Source organism: Herpailurus yagouaroundi, unplaced genomic scaffold, assembly GCF_014898765.1.
Source record: "Herpailurus yagouaroundi ecotype Mexico unplaced genomic scaffold, PumYag 196, whole genome shotgun sequence".
Lineage (NCBI taxonomy): Eukaryota > Metazoa > Chordata > Mammalia > Carnivora > Felidae > Herpailurus > Herpailurus yagouaroundi.
In genome coordinates this window covers 10278562-10301050 of record NW_024412427.1, presented here as the reverse complement: position 1 = coordinate 10301050, position 22489 = coordinate 10278562, and the positions used below count along the sequence as shown (strand labels likewise).

Sequence of the window (22489 nt, the reverse complement as noted above, 5' to 3'; positions counted from 1 at the left end):
AAAATGAACTACTGGGACCTCATCAAAAGAAAACCTTCTGCACGGTGAAGGAAACAATCAGCAAAACTAAAAGGCAACCGACAGAATGGGAGAAGAGATTTGCAAATGACATATCAGATAAAGGGTTAGTATCCAAAATCTATAAAGAACTTATCAAATTCAACACCCAAAAAAACAAATAATCCAGTGAAGAAATGGGCAAAAGACATGAATAGACACTTCTCCAAAGAAGACATCCAGATGGCCAACCGACACATGAAAAAATGCTCAACATCACTCATCATCCAGGAAATACAAATCAAAACCACAATGATATACCACCTTACACCTGTCAGAATGGCTCACATTAACAACTCAGGCAACAACAGATGTTGGTGAGGATGCGGAGAAAAAGGATCTCTTTTGCATTGTTGGTGAGAATGCAGCCACTCTGGAAAACAGTATGGAGTTTCCTCAAAAAACTAAAAATAGAACTACCCTACAACCCAGCAATTGCACTACTAGGCATTTATCCACGGGATACAGGTGTGCTGTTTCAAAGGGACACATGCACCCCCATGTTTATAGCAGCACTATCAACAATAGCCAAAGTATGGAAAGAGCCCAAATGTCCATCGATGGATGAATGCATAAAGAAGATGTGGTATACACACACACACACACACACACACACACACACACACACACACACACACAATGGAGTATTACTTGGCAATCAAAAAGAATGAAATCTTGCCATTTGCAACTACGTGGATGGAACTGGAGGGTATTATGCTAAGTGGAATTAGAGAAAGACAGGGGCGCCTGGGTGGCACAGTCGGTTAAGCGTCCGACTTCAGCCAGGTCACGATCTCGCGGTCCGTGAGTTCGAGCCCCGCGTCAGGCTCTGGGCTGATGGCTCGGAGCCTGGAGCCTGTTTCCGATTCTGTGTCTCCCTCTCTCTCTGCCCCTGCCCCGTTCATGCTCTGTCTCTCTCTGTCCCAAAAATAAATAAACGTTGAAAAAAAAAATATTAGAGAAAGACAAGTATCATATGACTTCACTCATATGAGGACTTTAAAAGACAAAACAGATGAACATAAGGGAAGGGAAACAAAAATAATATAAAAACAGGGAGGGGGACAAAACAGAAGAGACTCATAAATATGATGGGTTACTGGAAGGGTTGTGGGAGGGGGGATGGGCTAAATGGGTAAGGGTCACTAAGGAATCTACTCCTGAAATCATTGTTGCACTATATGCTAACTAATTTGGATATAAATTTTAAAAAATAAAAAAGAAAATTAAAAAAGAAAAAACCCACCCCCAGCATAGGATGAAACACTAAGCCTTATCTCTTCATCAGGTAGGAAAAGAGCCTCCCCCAAGAACTCAGTCTGGCCTTGCACTTTGTGTGAGCTTGGGTCTAAATGTACACCACCTCGCATGACATGGGATCAGACAAAAATTAAGGAAAATATTGCCCCTGAGATCTGGATATCAAGATATCCTTCCCTGACATTGTCCTTGTAGGCAACAGATACGACCAGAATTTTATTCAGCACCAGACTGGTCTCCATATAATTTCTTTTTGCCTGTTACCCCCGCTGCTGCTGCTGTCATCCCAACAACCTGCTTTGTTGAGGTCCAAAGGACTAGGACTTGCATGAACTCTGCAGGGTGTCACGTGTGGACAGTGAGCTTGCCCAACACACTGTAGCTGACTTCCATTTCTGCTTCCATGCTCTGTATGGACAAAATCTCCTTGTAATCATTGGTCTGATTAACAGTCATCACACCCCTTTCTTTGCTTTTCTGATCCAAATCCAAAGTAGGCATCCTGGTGAATGAGAGAGGAATGTATGTGTCAGTAAGCTGAATCCTGTCTTTGTCCCAGCTCCCCTCATTCAACATCAAGTGTGAAAGACTGCCTCCTGGAGCTGGGAGAACAGAGCTCATATTCTCCAGGGAAGACACACTCTGAACACACAGAGGGGTCCCCTGAGCCCAGAAAACAGAGTATCAACTAGCTGCTCCTCATCATATTGGAGGAAGAGAGGATTCCCCAGGGACACAAGAGAAGGGTATCCCAGGAAAAGGCAGCAGTGTGTGAAAAGGCAGAAGGCAGCTGGTATTCGGGGAACACCAAGAAGCCCATTGTGTGAGCCTGGGAGAGAAGAAGGGAGGGGAGGGGTCAGATTATACACAATCTTGAAAGCCAGGTAGAAATTTTTAGACTCTATGCTGAAGGTATGGAGGAGAGAAGTCTTGTGTGAGAAATGGACAAGACGCTTTCCTAACCTGGTCACAGATGCGCAAGGCACAGACAGAGCCATGACCCCCAGGAAGGCATACTGGCCCTGGTCATCCAGCCAGCTGCCTTTGTTATACCTAAGGAAGGTGGGGCTGATCACCAGGAGGTGGGGAAAAAAGGGAGAGGGGGCTGAACTGGACCCCTTCCCACAGCACCCCACAGCCACATCTTACTCCCTCCCATACCCTTACTGGGTCTTTGCAGTCTTCCATTCCATTAGGGAACTGGACCACCTTCCAAAATCTAAGAGAATGAGGAAGTGGGGGGAGGTTCAGCAGGCTGAGACCTGGGGAGATTCTGCAGATGTCCCTAATTAGCCAGCAGAGGGTGTCCCTGGAGCTCCTCTGTCCTCCCCTGCAATGACCTCCCCTCATCCCCAAACTAAGAACATTTGGAGTCCCAGACCATCACCTCCTCACTTGGAGCATCTGAAGTCCACACCAGACCAGAAAGCTGCAGCAGCAGCAGCAGCAGAAGCAGCAGCTGTCTCCAAGAGCCCTGGCTGCTGGCATTCCCAGGATAGATGAAGCATCCTATGGTTTGGTTCCCCACCTTTTCAATGCTCTGGACAGGGCCCTGGTTCATTCTGGAAAAGAGAGCAGGAACTGCCAGAACTCTGAGGACACCCTTGACCTTCCCACGTCCTGCCCTCTCCCCAGCACACACCCGAAGGCTAGGGTCCACTGGTTGATATTGTTGCCAAGGCCGGAGGCCCGCAGGATCTTGGAGTTCCCCACCAAAGTACAAGTCCCACAGTAGAAATGGAAATGGCTCACTGAGAGTCTGGGAATCCCCTTGAACACCTTTTTCCACATTTTGCCAAAACCACTTGCTGAGTTCATGTCCTAGAAACAGCAGAAGGGAGGAGATTGGGGGTTGGGACCTGGGTATCAGCTCTAGTGGAAAGAAAGCAGATCCGGAGGGTGAGATCCCAGAACTGGCGGTCAGGGGTTGAGGTTGTGAAGATGAGAAGTATGGGGCATCTGGGTGGCTCGGTCAGTTAAGCGTCTGGCTCTTGATTTTGGCTCAGGTCATGATCTCATGGTTCGTAGGTTTGAGCCCCACATCAGACTCTGTACTGTCAGTGCAGAGCCTTCTTGGGATTTTTTCTCTCCTCTCTCTCTACCCCTCACCCACTCAAGCTTGTGCTCTCTCTCAAAATAAATAAATAAACTTAACAAAAAAAAAGATTAGAGGTGCACTAAGGAGGGCAGGGGTTTGGTGGGAATGTGGGATATAGGCTAGGCTTTGGAAGGACAAGGCAAGGGACCAGGCCCAGGGTTGACCACTAGCCAGCCACCAGAGCACAGCATGAGGAGTCCTGGACTCTGTTGCCCTCTTCAGGTACTCTATCATCTTCTCATAGCATTCAGCATACCAGCCCCGTTCTCCAACTCTGTGGTAGCAGAGGGAGGAGTTTAGTGTTTCAGATGGGCAGCCACTCTTCCTAAATTTGAACCAAGGGCAGTTGCAGTGCCCCAGTACCAAGACCATCAGTTTTCCCTGGGGTGCCGATTCAGGTTTTGGATCCAGGCAGGGGGCCATCAGCCACAAGATGAGCACCCAGAAGCCCCACAGGACAAAAATCTGCCACAAGTGCTTCATGTTCAGCCCAGATGACGAGTCTCGTGGCAGGCAGCAGACTGACTTCTCTACCCGGGACTGAGAAGAAGTAGGAACTGAGGCTCCAGCATCTCTCTGTTCCACTGGCCCCCGTGGCTCCTCAACCCTCCACACCACACCTCCTCCCAGTCTATCATCTCCCGCCTCCATATCCATTTGCTCACCTCCAAAGAGGACTCTGGCTGGCCCTAGGATGGCAGATGCAGGGACAGAGAGATAACTTATGGCGGGTCCCGTATCCTCCCCACAGGAGGAAGGCTTAGCTCTCAGTGGGGTTCTCCATGCCACCAGTTACTCCATAGATGTCATCACAATGTACACATTGTGACCTCCCTCTTGTCGCCTACCTGGGCAAAGCTGCCACTCTATCCTGTCTGGAATACACCAGCGACCTACACTCAACATAAGACCTATGAGAATGGGGACTTAAAATCATTTAAAAAATATTTATGGGATACATGAACGGAGTTGAGAGGGAACTAAAATACTGAGTCACCCAGGTGACCCTGCTTTCTTTAACTCTTTCAATTTTAGCCCCTGGAATTTCCCTTACTTTTTCATGAGTCAGCTATATGTTCAAAGAGATCATTGTTATTTAGCATTTCAAGATGTTTTTCACCAGGAAGGTTTCCAGGATTAAGTCTACATATTACTGAAACTATAACCTTTATTTTTGCATTTTTTGAAAAATGTTTATTGATTTATTTTTAGAGAGACAGAGAACACGGGAGGGGGAGGGACAGTAAAAGAGGGAGAGGGAGGATCCCAAGCAGGTTTTGCTCTGTCAGTGCAGATCTCACGAACCGTGAGATCATGACCTGAGCTGAAATCAAGAGTTGGACACTTAACCAACTGTGCCAACCAGGTGCTCTGAACTAGAACCTTTATAATTAGCTTTCACACTGGTTATTGTTTTGTGACTTATGTAATTATATAAATAATGTTTTACAAATATTGAAAGAAGAGCCTTCCTTATGTGGGTTGCACCAGAATGCAAATAAAAAATATTTGCTTGGGACTCTTAGCCCAGTGCTTCTCAAACAAGAGTATGCATCAGAATCACCTGGAGAGCTTCATAAAAACACAGAATGCTGAGCCTCATCCTCACAGTCTCTCATTTGGTTTTTCTGGGGTGTGCCTGAGAATTTGCATTTCTAACAAATTCTCAGGTAATGACAATGCTGCTGGTCCAGGGACCACATTTTAAGAACCACTGTCTTAGCTTAATAGATCGATCTAGCCAGAAAAGTATTTTACAGGAAAAAAAACCCAATTCTTTTATTAAAATGGAAGATCATTTTCTAATTATATTTTTGTTTTCTAAAGAAAAGCTTGTGTTTTCCTCCTACAACCTGCAATAGCATCCTAACTGGTATATCTGCTTCTGTTCTATCCATCCCTCACCCATTCTTCAGCTAGCAACTGACATGATCTTAAATTAATTTCCTGCTTAAATCCTTAAAATGGTATCAGAATAAAATCCATACAGAATAAAATCCAAAATTCTCACTCATCTCACAGTTTTCAGCCATTCTGGCTTTTTCTTGTTTCTAGAACTTTCCAAGTTCTATCTCACCCCAGGACCTTTGCACTTGCAATTCCTCTTCCTGGAACACATTGCTCCCTCCCACTCAGTACTTCACCTGTCTGGTTTCTTCCAAGTCTCATTTTAAATGGCATTCATCTTAGGGTTCATTCCCTGACCTCAGTATTATTAAAGTCTGTAAGAACCTCTACTAATTGGACTCTGAGACCCACTGACACAGCTATATTATGATTCTTCCTTCTCAGGGTAAGTAGTGGGATTTCTACACTGTGATTATTTTCAATCCAGATACACCAAGGTCCCCGTATTTCTCTCAAGAGAAAATTGGTCCATCTGCACTGGGAAAGAAGAACATGTAACATCTGCAAATATATTTATTTCTTTAACAATTAGGGAAAGTTTATCAGTGTGGATATAAGGTAAAAGAAGACTGTGACAGGGCAGAAGGAACTAACGAAAGGGCCTGAAAACTTCCTCTTCTCTGGTTGGGTTTGTAGGCTGTAGCTGCAGGGGACCAGTGCAGCCCCATGTGCAGTGAATGAGTCCAGTATAGGCCCCACTTGCTCCAAAGGTTGAAGGATCCCACTTGATGGAGAAGGTTGAAGCATCAGTATAAAGCCTGACATTATGAAGAGTGAAGTCTCTAACTAGTCAGTGTCTTGGTCTCCTTGGCCACATAAAAGAATTCCAAAAAGGGAAGGACCATCTAATTCTGGAATTCCTAAAACAGAAGGTCCCCCACCCCTGTTGTCCCTGTTACAGTGCCCTGTTTATTTGCTTCAGAGTACAAGGCACATTATGCTCTTTAATTATTATTTATTTTCCAATTGTTTATGTGGTAAAATACACATAACAAAATTTACCATCTTAATCATTTCTAAGTGGTGTGTATACACATTTTTTTGTCTGCCTCTTTCTACCCCATACTGAAAGTTTCTTGAGGGAGACATGAGCCCTATCTTATTTACCATGGTATTTCCATAACCCAGGGGAGATCTGGGAAATAGGAAGAGCTCAATAAATATGTGTTGAAGAAGTGAATGAGGGTCATTAAGCCTGGAGCCTCACTGAGGAAAGAGGGTTAGGAAGTTAAACGTGGAAGAGCACCAAATGGGCACAAGCCAGAGAGTAAAGGACAATTTCTGCTAACATCCTTGGTCATTCATCCAAGAATAGATGCCACTCGCACTTGGTGGTGGTAACTAATGTGCGGAAAGGACCCAGACTCTGGAGCCAGAAAAAACAGGCCTTGAACCCCAGCTGTCCCGTTAACTTTAGGTAAAGTCAACTCACTTCTTGGCTTCTTCATCTATAAATGGGGTTTGAAACAGTGCCTACCTCCCAGGGTTGTTCTGAGGGTAAAATAGATTAGAGCGGTTGGCATACTGTCAGTTTCCAGTTCCCATGAGCTAGTTCGTTCTTTCCCCCCTTCCCTAGAAAACTGCAGCCTGAGGGCAGAAGGGGGACTCTGACATTGCTCAGCTTCTCCTGAGTCAGGCTGCCAAAAAGCAACCAGCTCTGGTGTCCCTTCTCCTCTTCCTGGAAGCCTTCCCTAACCCAGTGCGTCAGTCAGTTTCTCCTACAGACTACCACAGTCTCCTGTGCCACCTTTTATCAAAGTTCTGGTCTTACATCACTAAAATGACCTGAGCCAAGCACCTTCATACGCCATGTTCAGAAGCACGGAGAGGCTGTTTGAGTAAAATCAACCCAATAGGTCCTGGCTCCCAGGGTACTTCGAGGTCCAAAAGAATGAGCTGTGATATAGGGCAAATTACTCACCTTCTCCAGGGCAGTTTCTCTTTCAGAAAATGGATATAAACATCACACTTTTTTTTTCTTTTCTTTCTCTTTTTCTCTCTCCCTCTCTCCCTCCCTCCCTTTTTTTCTTCCTTCCTCTCTCTTTTTTTTTTTTTTTTGAGAGAGAGAGAGAGAACAGGAGAGGAGCAGAGAGAGAGGAGAGAGAGAATCCCACGCGAGGCTGGATCTAAACTGTGAGACCATGACCTGAGCCAAAAATCAAGAGGGTTAACCAACTGAGCCACCCAGGCGCCTCCACACCTACTTTCTGTAGCGGTGATTCTCAAACTTAACTGCAGGAAATCACCTGGGAGCCACTCCTAGAGTTTCTGATTCAGCAAGTCTGTGGTGGGGCCCCATAACACGCATTTTTAACCAGTGCCCAGGTGATGAGGTTGCTGGTTGGGGACGCTTTGAAAGTCACTGTTCTAGGAGGTTCCAAGTTGTTCCAAGAATCTCATGTGAGGTTCTTGGCGCAGTTCTTCGGTCAACATAAGCAAATGGGGCTCTTACTGTTTTTGCGGGGCAGCCACGCCTCCAGGTACCTGGTCCACGGAAGACCGCCCACAGGGTGGGAATGGCCCTCACCCCCGACAACTGCGTTTAAACTCCGCAGCCCTCAGCACCCGACCGCCGGAGGGGAGGGTGGGACCTGAGTGAGAACACCGGCGAGGGGTGGGGCCAAGCGTGCGCGTTGCTGCGCCTGCGTGCGAAAAGAGAGGGGGCGTGGCTCAAGCTCCGGGCCGGAAGCAGGAGGCTGCAGGGGCGGGCCGGCTGGCGTCCCCTTTCCGGCTGCTCCCCATGGAGGCGCTAGGGAAGCTCAAGCAGTTCGATGCCTACCCCAAGACTCTGGAGGACTTCCGGGTCAAGACCTGCGGGGGAGCCACGGGTAGGCCTCAGCGGGGCCGGGGTTGCGGGGACAGGGGTGTCGAAGAGCTTGGCCGGGCGCCTGGACCCTGCCTGGCCTATGGGGGGGCTTGAGAGAGTGGAGCAGAGGCCATTCTGACCCTCGCTCCCTTCCCCGCAGTGACCATTGTCAGTGGCCTTCTCATGCTGCTACTGTTTCTGTCCGAGCTTCAGTATTACCTCACCACTGAGGTAAGGGGGGGGGGGGGGGGGGGCTACTACGGGGGCGGGGCTCTGTATTCTAGGGATGGGAGTGGGAAGGAGAGGCAGGGGGTCGAATCTTACTGAGGTAGTGCTGCTCCAGGTGCATCCTGAACTCTACGTGGACAAGTCACGGGGAGACAAACTGAAGATCAACATCGACGTATTTTTTCCGCACATGCCTTGTGCCTGTGAGTACCCACCAGGTGTGGGAGTTACAAGTTCTGAGGTGGGCTTCCAGATTCACACCTCCAGCCTTAGATTCTGGACGGGACCCCAGGACAACCTTCTTTCCCTAACCGCTGCAGCCCCAAGATAGTCCCAGCATCCCCTTTCCCTCCAAAACCCAGATTCCTTTGCTCCTAGGATCCAAGTACCTTACCCTGACTTCCTGCTTCCAGATCTGAGCATTGATGCCATGGATGTGGCTGGGGAGCAGCAGCTGGATGTGGAACACAACCTGTTCAAGCAACGGCTGGATAAGGATGGCATCCCCGTGAGCTCAGAGGCAGAGCGTCATGGTAACTGTGAGGAGGAGGCCAGATCTCAGATCCCTGAGCTGGACATGCCCAGCCCCTTCCTTCTGACAAGTGGGATGTGGTTGGCCAAGTGACAGATGAAGCAACTAAGACCCAGAGAAGTCAAGTGGCTTGCTTAGGGTCCCCCAGCTATTAAGGATCAGAGTGGACTGAAATCCAGGCTTCTAGCCTCTGTACATTGAGTAGAGTACTCTACCTGGCTATCACTCTCAGAGGTCTCCAATCTCTGCCTATCACTGTTGAGTAACAAAAGTTTGAGGATGGGTCTTATGTGCTCTCGTCGTGGCAGAACTCCTCTAGATGGATCCAAGCTTCTCTAGGTGTTTGCTTCCCCATCCCGTTAGCTGAATTCAGCCCTTAATGCTCTTCCTCTTTGGAATGCAGGGTGGCTTACGGTTAAGAGTTTACGTTCTTGACTTAGATTGCCTAAATTCAGATGTAACTTTGTCTCTTGCAGTCTGTGACCTCAGCTATAAAGTGGTGATATACAGTAGTACCCACCACATGGAATTATAGGATCAAATGAAGTCATGTGTATGATGCCTGGCACAAAGTAGCTGTTCACCCTAGCTTCCTTTCCTGTCTCTAGGCAGCCTCCCAGTGCCTACATTAACTCAGTTTCCCACCATAACAAAACCCTCCTCAAAGCTGTGATTTCTCACACCTTAGGGATGGCTGTGTTGTGAGTTTTATTAGTTGTTCATTCAACAGATATATGTTGAACACCAGTAAAACCAGAGAATTTGCTGTAGGATTGGATGTAGGGTATAAGACAGCAGAGTCAAGGTTCATTCCAAGGTTTGTGGCCTGAGCAAATGAATGACTTGAAATAGGGATGACCAGGGAGGAGGAGGAGGATTTTGTGTGGGTGTGTGAGAGAGGTGGGGGAATATTCTATATCTGCTATTATGTAACAAATTACTCCCAAAATTAGTGGCTTAGAGCAAAAACATTTGTTTTTATCAGTTGCTATGGGTTAGGAATTCAAGAGGGGTGTGGTTGGCTTACAGTCTCTTAGGAGATTGCAGTCAAGCTGTTGGCTGGGGCTGCAGTCATCTGAAGGCTTGACTGGGGTTGGAGGATCTGCTTCTAAGAGGGCTCACATGTATGGCTGTTGGCAAGATGCCTCAGGGCTTTCACCACATAGGCCTCTCAGTGAATATCCTCATATCATGGCATCTGGCTTCTCCCTGTGCATGTGATCTGGGAGAACACAAGGTGGAAATCATCACAACTTCTTTTATAACCAAACCTCAGAAGTTACACACCATCATTTCTGCAATATGCAAGTGGCTACCCAGATCAGCCTTATTCACTGTGGTAGGTGGAGGCTACATAAAGATGTGAATACCAGGAGGTGATGATTGTTGGAGACTTCTTGGGGACTGGTCCCCCAGGAAAGGATGAGGATTTGGGAGTAGATTTCAGGTTTGAGTCATGTTAAATTTGGGAAATGCCTTTTTTTTTTTTTTTAATTTGAGAGAGAGAGCATGAGTGGGGGAGAGCAGAGGGAGAGAGAAAATCTTAAGCAGGCTCCACACTGAGCACAGAGGCCATGACCTGGGATCTCATGACCTGAGCCAAAATCAAGAGTCTGATGCTCAACTGACTGAGCCACCCAGGCACCACCTGGAATGTCCATTTTATACCCTAGTTTTATGCCAAGTTAGATATACCAGTATAGATGTTAGAGAAGGGATGGAGAAACAAATGTAGTTATCAGCATTCAAAGCTATTGGACTAGAGAAGAAAACCTAGGGAGTAAATATAGGTAGAAGAGAGGTCTAGGGACTGTACCCTGAGCCCCGCCAATATTTAGAAGTCAGGAAATGAGGATCTAGGAAGGAAGATTAAGCCATTAAAGTAGAAGAGAACCAAAGATGTTGCAAAAGCCAAGTGGAAGAAGAGTTTTAAGGAGAGTGAACAACTGTCAAAAGCCCCTGAGAGTCCAGTAAAATGTAAGAGCTGACCATTGCAATTGGCAACATGGAGGCCACTGGAGGCTTTAAAAAGAATAGTTTCGATAGTGTTGAGGATGAAAATCTGACCAAAGGACAGAAAAGGAAATAGAGACATTGACTAAAAACAACACTTGCAGGAGTTTTGCCAGAAGAGAAAGCAGAGAAGTAGGGGAGGCTGGTGGAGAATGCAGGTGACATGGTGGATTTGGTGGTGAGATTAAGTGGATTCTGTTGCTTCTCTGTTCTTCGTGGAAATCGAAAGCAAGGTCATTAGCTAAGAGTGAAGAAAGGGAAAGGAATTATGGAAGCCAAAGATGAGAGGCAGAAATAAATTTAGTCATCTCAGATAATGGAAAGTGAGCTGATTAGTGAAATGCGGCAGGATTGCCAGGCAGCCTATTTTTTTTTTTTTAATGTTTGTTTATTTTTGAGAGAGAGAGCACAAGCAAGGGAGGGGCAGAGAGAGAGGAAGACACAGAATCCGAAGCAGTCTTCAGGCTCTGAGCTGTCAGAACGAGCCAGACATGGGGTCAAACTCACGAACCGTGAGATCATGACCTGAGCCGAAGTCAGACACTTAACTGACTGAGCCACCCAGGTGCCCCTGTCAGGCAGTCTTAAAGGAGGCACAGGCAAGAAGTAGGCACAGAGGGTTGAATTTAAGTAGGGTTTGGGTTTTGCGAGGCTGGTACAACAAAGAGAGAGAGGAACAGATGGGTTCTGGCTATGTGCAAGACCATAATTACAACAGTGAACCATGGCATTTATTTCCCACCTTTGTCAAGATATAATTGAAATACATTGTGTAAAATTAGGGTGTACAGTGTGATGATTTGATTACATATATGAGACAATTAACACAATATGGTTAGCTAATTATCCATCACTTCACATAGTTACATTGTGTGTGTGTGTGTGTGTGTGTGTGTGTGTGTGTGTGGTGAGAACATTTAAGATCTACTCTCTTAGCAGATTTCAAGTATACAATATAGTATTGTTAACTGTAGTCACCATTCTGTACATTAGATCCCAGAATTTATTCACCTTCTAACTGGAAGTTTGTACCCTTTGACCAACATTTCCCCATTTCTCCCACCCCAGCTGCTGGCAACCACCATTCTACTCTGTTTCTATAGTTAGGCTTTTTTAGATTGCACTTGTGAGATCATGAAGTTGTCTTTCTTTATCTGACTTACTTTACTTAGTGTAATGTCCTCGAGGTTTATCCATGTTGTTGCAAATAATAGAATTCCCTTTTAATGGCTGAATAATACTCCATTATATGTATTTACCACATTTTCTTTATCCATTCCTCTGTTAACAGACACTTAGATTGTTTCCATGTCTTGGCTGTTGTAAATAATGCTGCAATGAACATGGGACTGCAGATAACTCTTCAAGTTATTCTTTTTTCTTTTCTTTTCTTTCCTTTTTTTTTTTTTTTTTTTTGGATATACCCAGAAGTGGGATTGCTAAAACATATGGTAGTTCTCTTTTTAATTTTTCAAGGAACTTCCATACTGTTTTCCATAATAGTTGTACCAATTTACATTCCTGCCAACAGTGCACAAGTGTTCCCTTTTCTCATCTTCGCCAATACTGGTTTTTCTTGTTTTCATTTATTTTTTATTTTTTGGATTCAAACAGGTGTGAGGTGTATCTTATGGTTTTATTCTGCCTTCCCTGATGATTAATGATGTTGAGCTCTTTTCCATGTATCTATTGGCCATTTGTATGTTTTCTTTTGAAATAATGTCTATTCAGGTTCTTTGCCCATTTTTAATTGTATCGTATGTTTGTTTTGCTGTTGAGTTGTATGAGTTCCTTATATATTTTGGATATTAATACCTTATCAGATCTATCTTTTGTGACTATTTTATTTTACTCCATTCTGTTAATTGTTTCTTCTGTGCAGATTTTTATTTTGATGTAATCCCACGTGTTTATTTTTGCTGCTGTTATCTCTACTTTTGGTATCATAACCAAAAAATTATTGCCAAGACCAGTATCAGGGAGTTCTTTACCTATTTTCTTTGAGGAGTTTTACAGTATGAAGTCTTACATTTAAGTCTTTATTTCAAGTTGATTTTTGTGAGTTGTGTAAGATAGGGGTCTAGTTTCATTTTTGGCATGTGAATATGCAGTTTTCCCAGCAGCGTTTATTAAAGACACTGTCCATTCCCCATTTGGACCATGGAATTTAGATAAGGAGGGAAGTGAGGGCATGAAGGGGTCATGGTGTTAGTGGTGTCAAAAAATTGGTGGATTCTGGGTACCAGAGATAGTGAACTGGGAAAATAAGGATAAGTAGTTGAAGATTGGGATACTTGAAATTGAATTTTGGAAGGTTTGCGGTAATTGGTCATAACAAGGTGTAGGTATGTGTGTGGAAATGAAGTGGGATCAGGCTGAGATGAGATGACAAAATAAAAAGATTGTTGGAAGATAGGAGGTCAAGGTATTAACTATTGAAATCACCAGTTATGATGAGGCAGGGAGTCAGGTGCAGGGAGAGAGGCCTGAGGAGAAGCACCACGGTGAAGTGGTTAAAGGCTTGGGAACTGGGGCTGAAGTCTACCACTTACTGTGTTGCGTTGGGCAAAGTCACTCCTCGTCTCTGAGCCTCAGCGCCTTTGCAGGTACAATGGGGATAATAACCCCCACCTTCATGAAGTCCTTGTGGGGGTGACAAGAGACATTCTGTGTATGGCGACCTGTACTCAGCTAACATTTAGTATTTGCTGTTATTATTTTTATTACTGTTACTTTTATTTAAAGAAATACGTGTGGAAGTGTTTAGTGCCTGGCACATAGTATGTGCCATATAAATATTAGCTATTAGTATAATTTTTATTATTCCTAAGCCACAGGTCAGAGGGCCTGTGCAGGGGTCAGGGGTGGAGATTTCATGATGTCTGCTCCCAGCTGATGCCCCTGCCTCTGCCCTTCCCGTAGAGCTTGGGAAAGTCGAGGTAAAGGTGTTTGACCCTGACTCCCTGGACCCTGATCGCTGTGAGAGCTGCTATGGTGCCGAGACTGAAGACATCAAGTGAGCTGGACCCCGGGGACCCAGGGTTGTGGGAGCTCCCACCAGGTGCTGTGTGCCGGCCATCCTCAGCCTGTGTCAGACTCCCACAGGTGGAGGAAGTCGGACCAAGAATTTAGCGGAGATGGGGTGGGTGCCTCAGTCACTCATCCTGGTGCAAGTGACTGAGGCTCTGTGGCCAGGCCCTGCCTGGGCCACAGCTGCGCACGAGGCTGAAGCGGCCCCTGCTCTGGTTCAGAAGTGGTCTCAGAATCCAACTGCCTGGGTTCCACCCTTGCATCCTTGGGCAAAGCCACGTAACCTCTCTTGTGAAGGGGGGGTGATGATAACCTTTCCCATAATAGTCACATGAAGATTAAAAGTATACTGTATGTAAAGCACTGAGGTTGAAGGCCCAACCCAGGTAATTAGGCCCTTGATATGTGGCAACTGCTGTTATATTCCTCAGGCCCTGGCCCCTGAGAAGCTGATTCAGAGGGTCTAGGGTAGGGGCTGGGAATATGTATTTAAAATTTTTTGTATTGTAAAATATATGACTTATAAAACTTACCACATTCACGTGTACAATTCAGTGGTCTTAACTACATTCATAGTGTCGTGCAACCAGCACCACTCTGTTGTAAAACTTTTCATCACCCCAAACAGAATGGGAATATACATTTTTAACAGTCCTGATGCCTCTGAGGAAACATACTTAGAGAATATCGGTGGTCAAAGGATGAGGCTGGCAGAGGCTTTGTTAGTGGACAGAACTGCTTTATTTCCCAAGGTATCAGCTCTGTTTTCGTGCCTCTTTGACACTCACCCTGCACCCCCTCTCCTGCAGGTGCTGTAACACCTGTGAGGATGTGCGGGAGGCTTATCGCCGTCGGGGCTGGGCCTTCAAGAACCCAGACACTATCGAGCAGTGCCGGCGAGAAGGCTTCAGCCAGAAGATGCAGGAGCAGAAGAATGAAGGCTGCCAGGTGTATGGCTTCTTAGAGGTCAACAAGGTACAGGAGGGACTCAGGCGGGAAAGGGCCAGCCGAGCTTCGGGTTGGCCCCACTCGGGCCCTCAGGAGACCAAGAGAAGGGGGAAAATGGCTGGAGAATGAGAGGGAATATCCCCTACAGGTGGCTGGAAACTTCCACTTTGCTCCTGGGAAAAGCTTCCAGCAGTCCCATGTGCACGGTGAGTGACACCACCTCCACTGGGGAGTTTTAGACCCTGGATACCCCTGCACTTGCCTGATGTTCTGTGTCTTTGGCCCAGAAGAGACCCTCATCTCGGGCAGCAGTTTGGCACACAGTTAAGAGCACAGGCTGAGGAGCAAGACTGCCTGGGTTCAGACATCAGTCTCACACTAACGGCTGTGTGGAACTTTGAGGAACTTCCTTAACCTTTTTGAGCTTGTTTCCTACTGTATAAAATGGAGACGATAGTACTTATTTCCTAGGGTGTTTGTGCAGGTTAAAGATTGCAGCACATGGGGCTCCTGGGTGGTTCAGTCACTTAAGCATCTGACTTCAGCTCAGGTCATGATCTCTCAGTTCGTAGGTTTGGGATTCTCTCTCTCCCCTTCACTCTCTGCCCCTCCCCCACTCTCTCTCTCTCTTCTTTCTCTCTCTCTCTCTCTCTCTCAAAATAAATAAACTTAAAAAAAAAAGACTGCAGCACAGAGCCCAGCTTGTGGTAGGCACTTGTTCAAAATGTAGACCCCAATATCGGATGACCCATGTGTGAGGCTTTGGGATCAGCAGACCTGGGTTGGAACACTGGTTCTGCCACTCCTGAGTTATATCAGATTTGGGAAATACTGAGCCCTACTCAGTTTTTTTTATTTATTTTTTATTAAAAAAAATTTTTTTTTTCAACGTTTATTTATTTTTGGGACAGAGAGAGACAGAGCATGAACGGGGGAGGGGCAGAGAGAGAGGGAGACACAGAATCGGAAACAGGCTCCAGGCTCCGAGCCATCAGCCCAGAGCCTGACGCGGGGCTCGAACTCACGGACCGCGAGATCGTGACCTGGCTGAAGTCGGACGCTTAACCGACTGCGCCACCCAGGCACCCCAACTCAGTTTTTCCTCCTGTAAAATGGGGCTGAAGATAACTGATACCACCCTCACAGGGTTGTTCACAGGGATGAATAAATGGGATGTATTTTCATTCATTTATTCACCCGTACATTCACTAGATACTTAGTAGTCACCTACCGTGTGCCCCATTGTAGTCTGGGTGCTAACAATACAGCAACAAACAAAGCAAAGTCCCTGTCCTCAGAACATTATATAGTAAAGAAACACCATGAACAAGTTGTAAAATATATGGACTATCAGATGCTATTAAGTACCATGAAGCAAAGAAAGGCAGGACAAAGATGACAGAGGCAAGGGGCTCTGGTAAGATGGTGTGTGTGCGCTGCTATGTATTGGGGGCAGAGAGACTCTAACGGGGTGGCATTTGAGTAAAGACCTGAAGAAAGTGAAGGAGCTGGCCATAAGGATGTCTGGGTGAAGGATTTGAAGCAGAGAGAAGAGCAAATGCAAATCTCTGAGGAGAGAGTATGCTTGGCAAGTTCAAGGTGCAGTAAGAAAGCTGGGGGCTGGAGCAGGCTGGTGTGGTTAGTGATAAGGTGAACCAGGTAACAGGGCCATGGCAGGCAGGGCGTGGAAGGACACCACAGGGACAAGGGCTCTTACTCTCCATGAGATACAAGTCCATCCAAGGGATCTGAGGAGATGCTTCATGATGTGACTTGACTTTCAGAAGTAGGCGGCACTCTGCTGTGTGGATAATATGGGGAAGAGGGGCAGGACAGAACCAGAGAGGCCAATGGGAGGCCATTGCGATGGTCCATCCCGGCACAGGATGATGGGGGCCAGGCCAGGCTGGTAGTGGAGGGCCAAGCAGTAATTACTTACATTTGAGGGTAATGCCAAGAGGAGTGGCTGATGGGTGTGAAGGGTGAGGGAAGGGGAGCAGTCAAGGATGACTCTGAAGTTTTGTGCCTGAGTAGTGAGGATGAAGTTGCCATTTAGGGGGAGGGGAAAATTCAGAGGAACAAGTTTAGATGGCTGGGCGAGGAAAGTGAAATTCAGCTTTGTACGGGTTCAGAGCAGTGGGATTTGGGCATCCTTTTAGACCACCCAGATGCAAGTAAGCAGTTGGCTGTTCAATGTGGAGGTCAGGGGAGAGGTCTGGCACAGAGATACAGATGTGGGAGTCCTCAGGCATGTAAAACCATGGAACTGGGTGAGGGCCCCCTGCAGGTGAGGGTAGGTGGAGAGGAGGACTCAAAGGACTGAGCATGGCACCTCCACTATCAGAGTGCGGGCAGGGGGAGAACGGGGGGCAGGGGGGGAACGTGGAGAGGTGGGGTATATGTTGGGGGCGGGGAGCGGGGGAAGCCACGGCAAGAAGACCAATAAGAAACACTTGTGAGAGGAGAATGCCCGCCAGGAGGTGGTGTCCTGAAAGCTTGGGGATGGAGGTGTTTCCAAAACTGTATCAGATGCTTCCGGACATCAAGTGCGAGTTGCCCATTGGGTGTGTGACATGGTGGTAGTCATTGTGACCTTGACAGTAGTTTTTGTGGAGTGATAGGGAGCACCCATTGCATGGGCTCTGGAGAGAATGGGAGAGGAGTTGAGCCGGTGAGTAAGGACAGCTCTTTTGTAGAGTTTGCTGTAAAGGAAGGAGAATGTGCTGATGCTGGAGGGAAATGTGGGCTCAACGGCATGGTTTTGCCAGAGGTGACGTAGGTTAACATGCTGTGGGAAATAGTCTGCTGAATAGTTAGCAAAAGTCATGCTCCATGGGTGGGAGGGACAGTTGTCAGAGTGAAGTCCTTGAGAAGGAAAAAGACAGAATCTAGTACCTCAGAAGTGTAGAATAAAGCCCAAATTCGGCAACAGGAGGAAAGGCAGACTATGTCTGGACAGGTAGGATGGCAGCCGGGTGATGGGGACACCATCAGGCAGTGTGACAGGGTTGTGAGGAGTGAGTTGTGGCCAGAGGCTAGAACCACTGAGAAGAGGCATGGAAGGGCTGACTTGCTGTTCTGGGTGGATCTGATAGTGATTAAAATAAGTAGGGATAGTTGGGATAGTTTGCCACGAGCTGCAAAGCTGGGAATTTTAGGGCAGCTCGAGGGTCAGTGATCTGGAAGTGGCATTAAGGAGCAAGGAGGGCCTCACTTCATGCCACAAAGGAGGATAAATGTGGGGAAGAAACTGTCGCCACTAAGAGGGCTACAGGGCGCTTTCGAGGGAGAGCCAGGCTGCGGTTGGAGCAAGAAGGTGAGTGGAATGTGTAGAGGTTGAAGATGTAGGGGTTTCGCTGATGAGTGATGGAGCCCCCTGGGAGGGATGGGAGTCGGGGTCATATTGGGGGATGTACAGAGCCACGGTGTGACAGAAGTCCAGGGGATGAGAGATGAGTTGGCGGTCCTGAGATGCCTGGTCACTAAGGGAAGCAGGAGTAAAGGGCCTGCTGGAGATAGCCCTGCTGGTCTTGAAGGGGTGGGGGGGGGGGTGGCGGCGGGGCGGCTGAGTGTTGGGGAGGGGCAGGAAGTGGGTCTGAAGCCCCCTCTCTATTCTGGCGGGGGTTGGGGGAAAGGTGGTCTCACTGGGATGGTGGGAAGACCACCAGTGTCGAGCTGTTGGCACAGGGTCTGGAGGCATTCAGTAGGAGGCAATCTGGCAGGCAGCAGCCTCTCTTCTCCACCTAGGCTGCCTTAGAGTCAGGGAACCCAGGGCAAAGGGTATTCCATATCCTGGGAGGATATTTAAAACACAAAGCTACAATTGCCTGAGGCCAGAGATCTGACCGAATTGAAGGTCAGGAAGCTAGTTTCTGACACCCTTGTTGCTTTCGGTGGGGGAGGGGGGAAGATTATAAAGTTCACTTAGTGCTTTTCCATCTTAGATCCTACCTGGTCCTCAGGACAGCCCTTTGTAAAGATCACTGAGGTCCAGAGAGGGCAAGTGACTTGCCCAAGGTCACACAGCTAGGAAAGTGGCTTATTGGGCTCTAGGTCTTTTGTTCTTCCTAGGCCACCATACTTCTGCCCCAAGACCCCTCGTATTTTTCCCTGGCTGGGGAGGAGTTACCCTGGAGACTAGTGCAGGAGGAGACTTGTTAGCTAGGTCCAGACCCTACTGCCAAGGCAGGAATATTCCAGTCTTCCTTTCTACCACGTTATTTTGCTCCATGGTTCTCATTGTGAAGCTCTCAATCTTTTTTCTCTTCCTCCCTTCTCTCTCCTTCCCTCCCCCATGCTGCAGTACATGCTGTGGAGAGTAAGTGGCCCTGCCCCCCAGGGAGGCCAAGCCCCCACTTCTGGGGCAGCCTACCCTCCCAGGAAGGGGGGAGGTTTCGATGGGCCTGGAATAGGGGTCTTATTTTTCAGGTAGGGTTTCTTGAAGCAGGAGGGATCAGGGCCAGAGGGCAGAAAGTACTTGTTCTGGAATAGATGGTATAGACTACCCATGGCATTTCCTTTGGGGGCTGTAGGGGGGTAGGGGCAGGGGGGCAGGGAAAGTGCTTGGATGGCATTCTCTGGTCTCGCCTCACCTTGGGGTTCAGGAGTTGTCCATCAGCTCTATTTAGTGGGAGATAGAGTCAGTGGGGTTTGTTTCCTGAGGTGCAAGCAGGGACTTGGTGGGAATGAAAACCTGGTGTGATGCCTGTAAAGGGCTCCCTGTATATGTCAGGGAAGAAATGGGGTCTGTTCTTAGGCCCAGGAGGGTGTGTACTTGCACACAGGCTCCAGCAGAGCCAGGCTGAGGGGAATGAAGGGTCAAAGAGGAGCCGGGCAGTCGCACTCCAGAAGGAGGGGTGAGGAGGCCTGAGCAAGGATGCTGAGGGAGCCAGGAGGCCAGTCCTACTCCACCTGGTGACACCTTCTCCCTTCTCTCCTAGTCCATGACTTGCAGAGCTTTGGCCTGGACAATGTAAGTACCAGAGACCATGCAGGGCGGATGAGGGTGGGAGATGGATGCTGCCTTCATTTCTCCACAGGGATGTCCTGGGATGGGGGAGCAGATACAAATACACCATATTCGGCCAGGGAATCAGTCTGAGGGTCAAGAACTGAGATCTGCGCAGGCTGGAGATAGGGGATGGGGTTGGACAGGAGCATCCTGGGCAGAGGGAGCCTCCAGCAAAGTCAGGAGGGAGCGGGGCACTTCTCAGCAACTGTAGGGGCTGGTGTGGCTGGAGAGGTTGGTGGGGACCAGACCACATAGGACTCAGGCAGAGCTGCAGTCTGGTCTTCCTCCTGAGAGCCTCCTGGAGGCTGTTGGCCCTTTAACCAGTGTCATGATGTAATCAAGTTTGCACGTTTTTAAAGATCCCTCTAATAGCTGAGGTTGATAAAGACCGAATCAGGACAGGAGTCGGAGCTAGGAAATCTGGGGCCCCTCCAGCCTAGGCTTCCCTGGCTCAAGACTTGCAGGCACATCTGGCACCTGCCACAACAGGTCCATGCCGGGTCTTTATTTGCCGTATGTTTGGATGCAGCCAGAACCTCAGACTGTGGAGGTCCAGAGGCCATAGACTCTGTTCCCTGGTGGGGCATGGGGGTTCTGCCTGTCTTGATCAGATTCTCCCAGGCAGGACCCTGCCCTCCCTCCTGCCTCGCCACACATCCATTCCCCAAGCCCAGGTATCCCTGTCTGCCACTGTACCGCGGAACCTTTGATGGGGTGAGGCCTGTTGGGGCCTTGAGCGCTCGAGGCTCAGGTGCTGGTATTGCTTGCAGATCAACATGACCCACTACATCCGGCACCTGTCATTCGGGGAAGACTACCCAGGCATTGTGAACCCCCTAGACCGCACCAATGTCACCGCACCCCAAGGTACCAGCCTGGGAGGTAGCCCCCAGTTAGGAGAGCCCTACCCAGCACCCATGCCCAGTGCTCTCTTCTCCCTGCAGCCTCCATGATGTTCCAGTACTTTGTGAAGGTGGTACCTACAGTGTACATGAAGGTAGACGGGGAGGTAAGTCGGCAGGAGCTCAGGTGTCAGGGTCCCTCTTGGTGACAAGCAGAGGCTCAGAGAGGGTAGGTGATTTACTCTCACAGCGAGAGTGCAGGGCCCACACTGTCGGACTTCAAAGCACTTGCACTTTCTACTTGTCCAAACTGCCTCCATCCATTCCATGGGTGCCCACTGTCCCCAGGGTCTCCCCTGGGTTGGGGGCTAACCCTTCCTGGGCCCCCTCCTCCCCTTTCTGCTGTCACCAGTGGAGCAACATCTCGGCAGATAGGAAGTCCGGCCCGGCCTTGCCAGGAGCTCATGATGCAGCCTTGGAGAGTTCCTTCCCATCCCTAAACCCCCACTGAGAGAATCCACCAGATGTAGTTGGGAATGGTGAACTGTAAAGAGCTAGTGACTGAGGGGCAGCTGGGGTGGTGAGGCCAAGGGAGGGTGCCTAGGTGGTCCCCGGGCCTTGCAGTGTTCATAAGCGAGCTGGGGCCTTGTTTTCTCCTCTGCACAGTCAAGGCACTATGGACAAGGGGTGGGAGCAGGGGTAGGGCTGAGGGGGATTGCAAGCCAGGTTAGAGTCGGCCCTGGCCCAGACTCCCTTCCTGTCCCAGGTGCTGAGGACAAATCAGTTCTCTGTGACCAGACACGAGAAGGTTGCCAATGGGCTGATGGGTGACCAGGGACTTCCCGGAGTCTTTGTGCTCTATGAGCTCTCGCCCATGATGGTGAAGCTGACGGAGAAGCACAGGTGAGGGTGGGGAAAGGGAGGGGCCTGGGCCTGCAGCGAGCAGGGGTACCTGCTGATCCCCTGCCCTGTCCCTCTACCAGGTCCTTCACCCACTTCCTGACTGGTGTGTGCGCTATCATTGGGGGCATGTTCACAGGTTAGAAGCTCGAGGGTGTGTTTGGGGTTGGGGCATGGCAGGGAATGTAAAGCCTGGGCTCCCTGTGGATTTTGGGTTGGGGGAGGAGGAGCACCTCCATGGTGAAGGGGACTTGCTGGCCTAGCCAGTCAGGTGACAAGGCTCTGGGGTTCAGCCAAGGGCCCAACTAGGCCCGTGTCAGCCCTTGTCTCTGTCCCCAGTGGCTGGACTCATCGATTCACTCATCTACCACTCGGCTCGAGCCATCCAGAAGAAAATTGATCTCGGGAAAACAACGTAGCTGTCTCCTTCCCCTCCGTTGTTCCCTTTCTCTTTGGCCTTGTGGTCATTTCCCAGCCTTCTCCCCACCCCTCCGACCCCCTCAGAGCGTCGGTCTCAGCACAGGTTGATAAATCTATTGATTGTGATAGTACTTGCTGGTCTTCATGTGCTTCTTGTGTGGCCAGGGCCTGGAAACAAACCCTTTGCACAGCCATGAACTGAAGGCAATCAGAACTGACAGATCGGACCAGATGCCCTCTGGGAGCCCCATGTGGACATCCCCTGGCTAATTGGGCTTTATTCAAACAAAACTGAAATCCACCCAGTGCCCCATCCTCAGTCCCTCCTCTGCTGTGGTCTTTGGGCCTTTTGGGTTCAGCTCCAGGGTTGAGATGGACCTTTCCAGTATGAGCTTCCTGGGGCCACCATGGCCCACAGGCTCATGAGTGTCTGACC

The 22489-nt window shown here is 48.6% G+C and overlaps 2 protein-coding genes across 10 annotated transcripts in view; one reads left to right on the top strand and one right to left on the bottom strand.

Annotated features, from left to right (window-relative positions):
• Positions 1-7924, bottom strand: part of CUNH20orf173 (chromosome unknown C20orf173 homolog) — a 30642-nt gene extending 22718 nt beyond the window's left edge. The window contains exons 1-4 of one of the 8 annotated variants that reach the window (XR_005782038.1): positions 7808-7920; positions 3070-3138; positions 2705-2879; positions 1612-1819 (exon numbers count right to left, since the gene is read on the bottom strand). Coding sequence is in view for 1 of the 8 variants with exons in the window: in XM_040447224.1 (XP_040303158.1) it covers positions 1763-1819; positions 2705-2879; positions 2960-3135 (408 nt within the window). In the remaining 7 variants the exon portion in view is untranslated. The other 7 variants (XR_005782035.1, XR_005782037.1, XR_005782034.1 and 4 more) reach the window with 7 other exon arrangements.
• An 81-nt stretch (positions 7925-8005) lies between these two features.
• Positions 8006-22184, top strand: ERGIC3 (ERGIC and golgi 3). Of its 2 annotated transcripts, XM_040447222.1 has the most exons (14): positions 8006-8151; positions 8290-8360; positions 8473-8560; positions 8771-8890; positions 13825-13918; positions 14742-14907; positions 15029-15086; positions 19184-19198; positions 19821-19852; positions 20662-20758; positions 20836-20900; positions 21500-21636; positions 21717-21772; positions 21973-22184. In XM_040447222.1, the coding sequence occupies exons 1-14, from the start codon at positions 8064-8066 to the stop codon at positions 22050-22052; spliced, it is 1167 nt and encodes a 388-aa protein (XP_040303156.1). In that variant the 5' UTR covers positions 8006-8063; the 3' UTR covers positions 22053-22184. The 2 variants fall into 2 exon arrangements, with proteins under 2 accessions (XP_040303156.1, XP_040303157.1); XM_040447223.1 differs by lacking the exon at positions 19184-19198 and having other exon boundaries at positions 8009-8151.
• Positions 22185-22489: the final 305 nt, after the last annotated feature.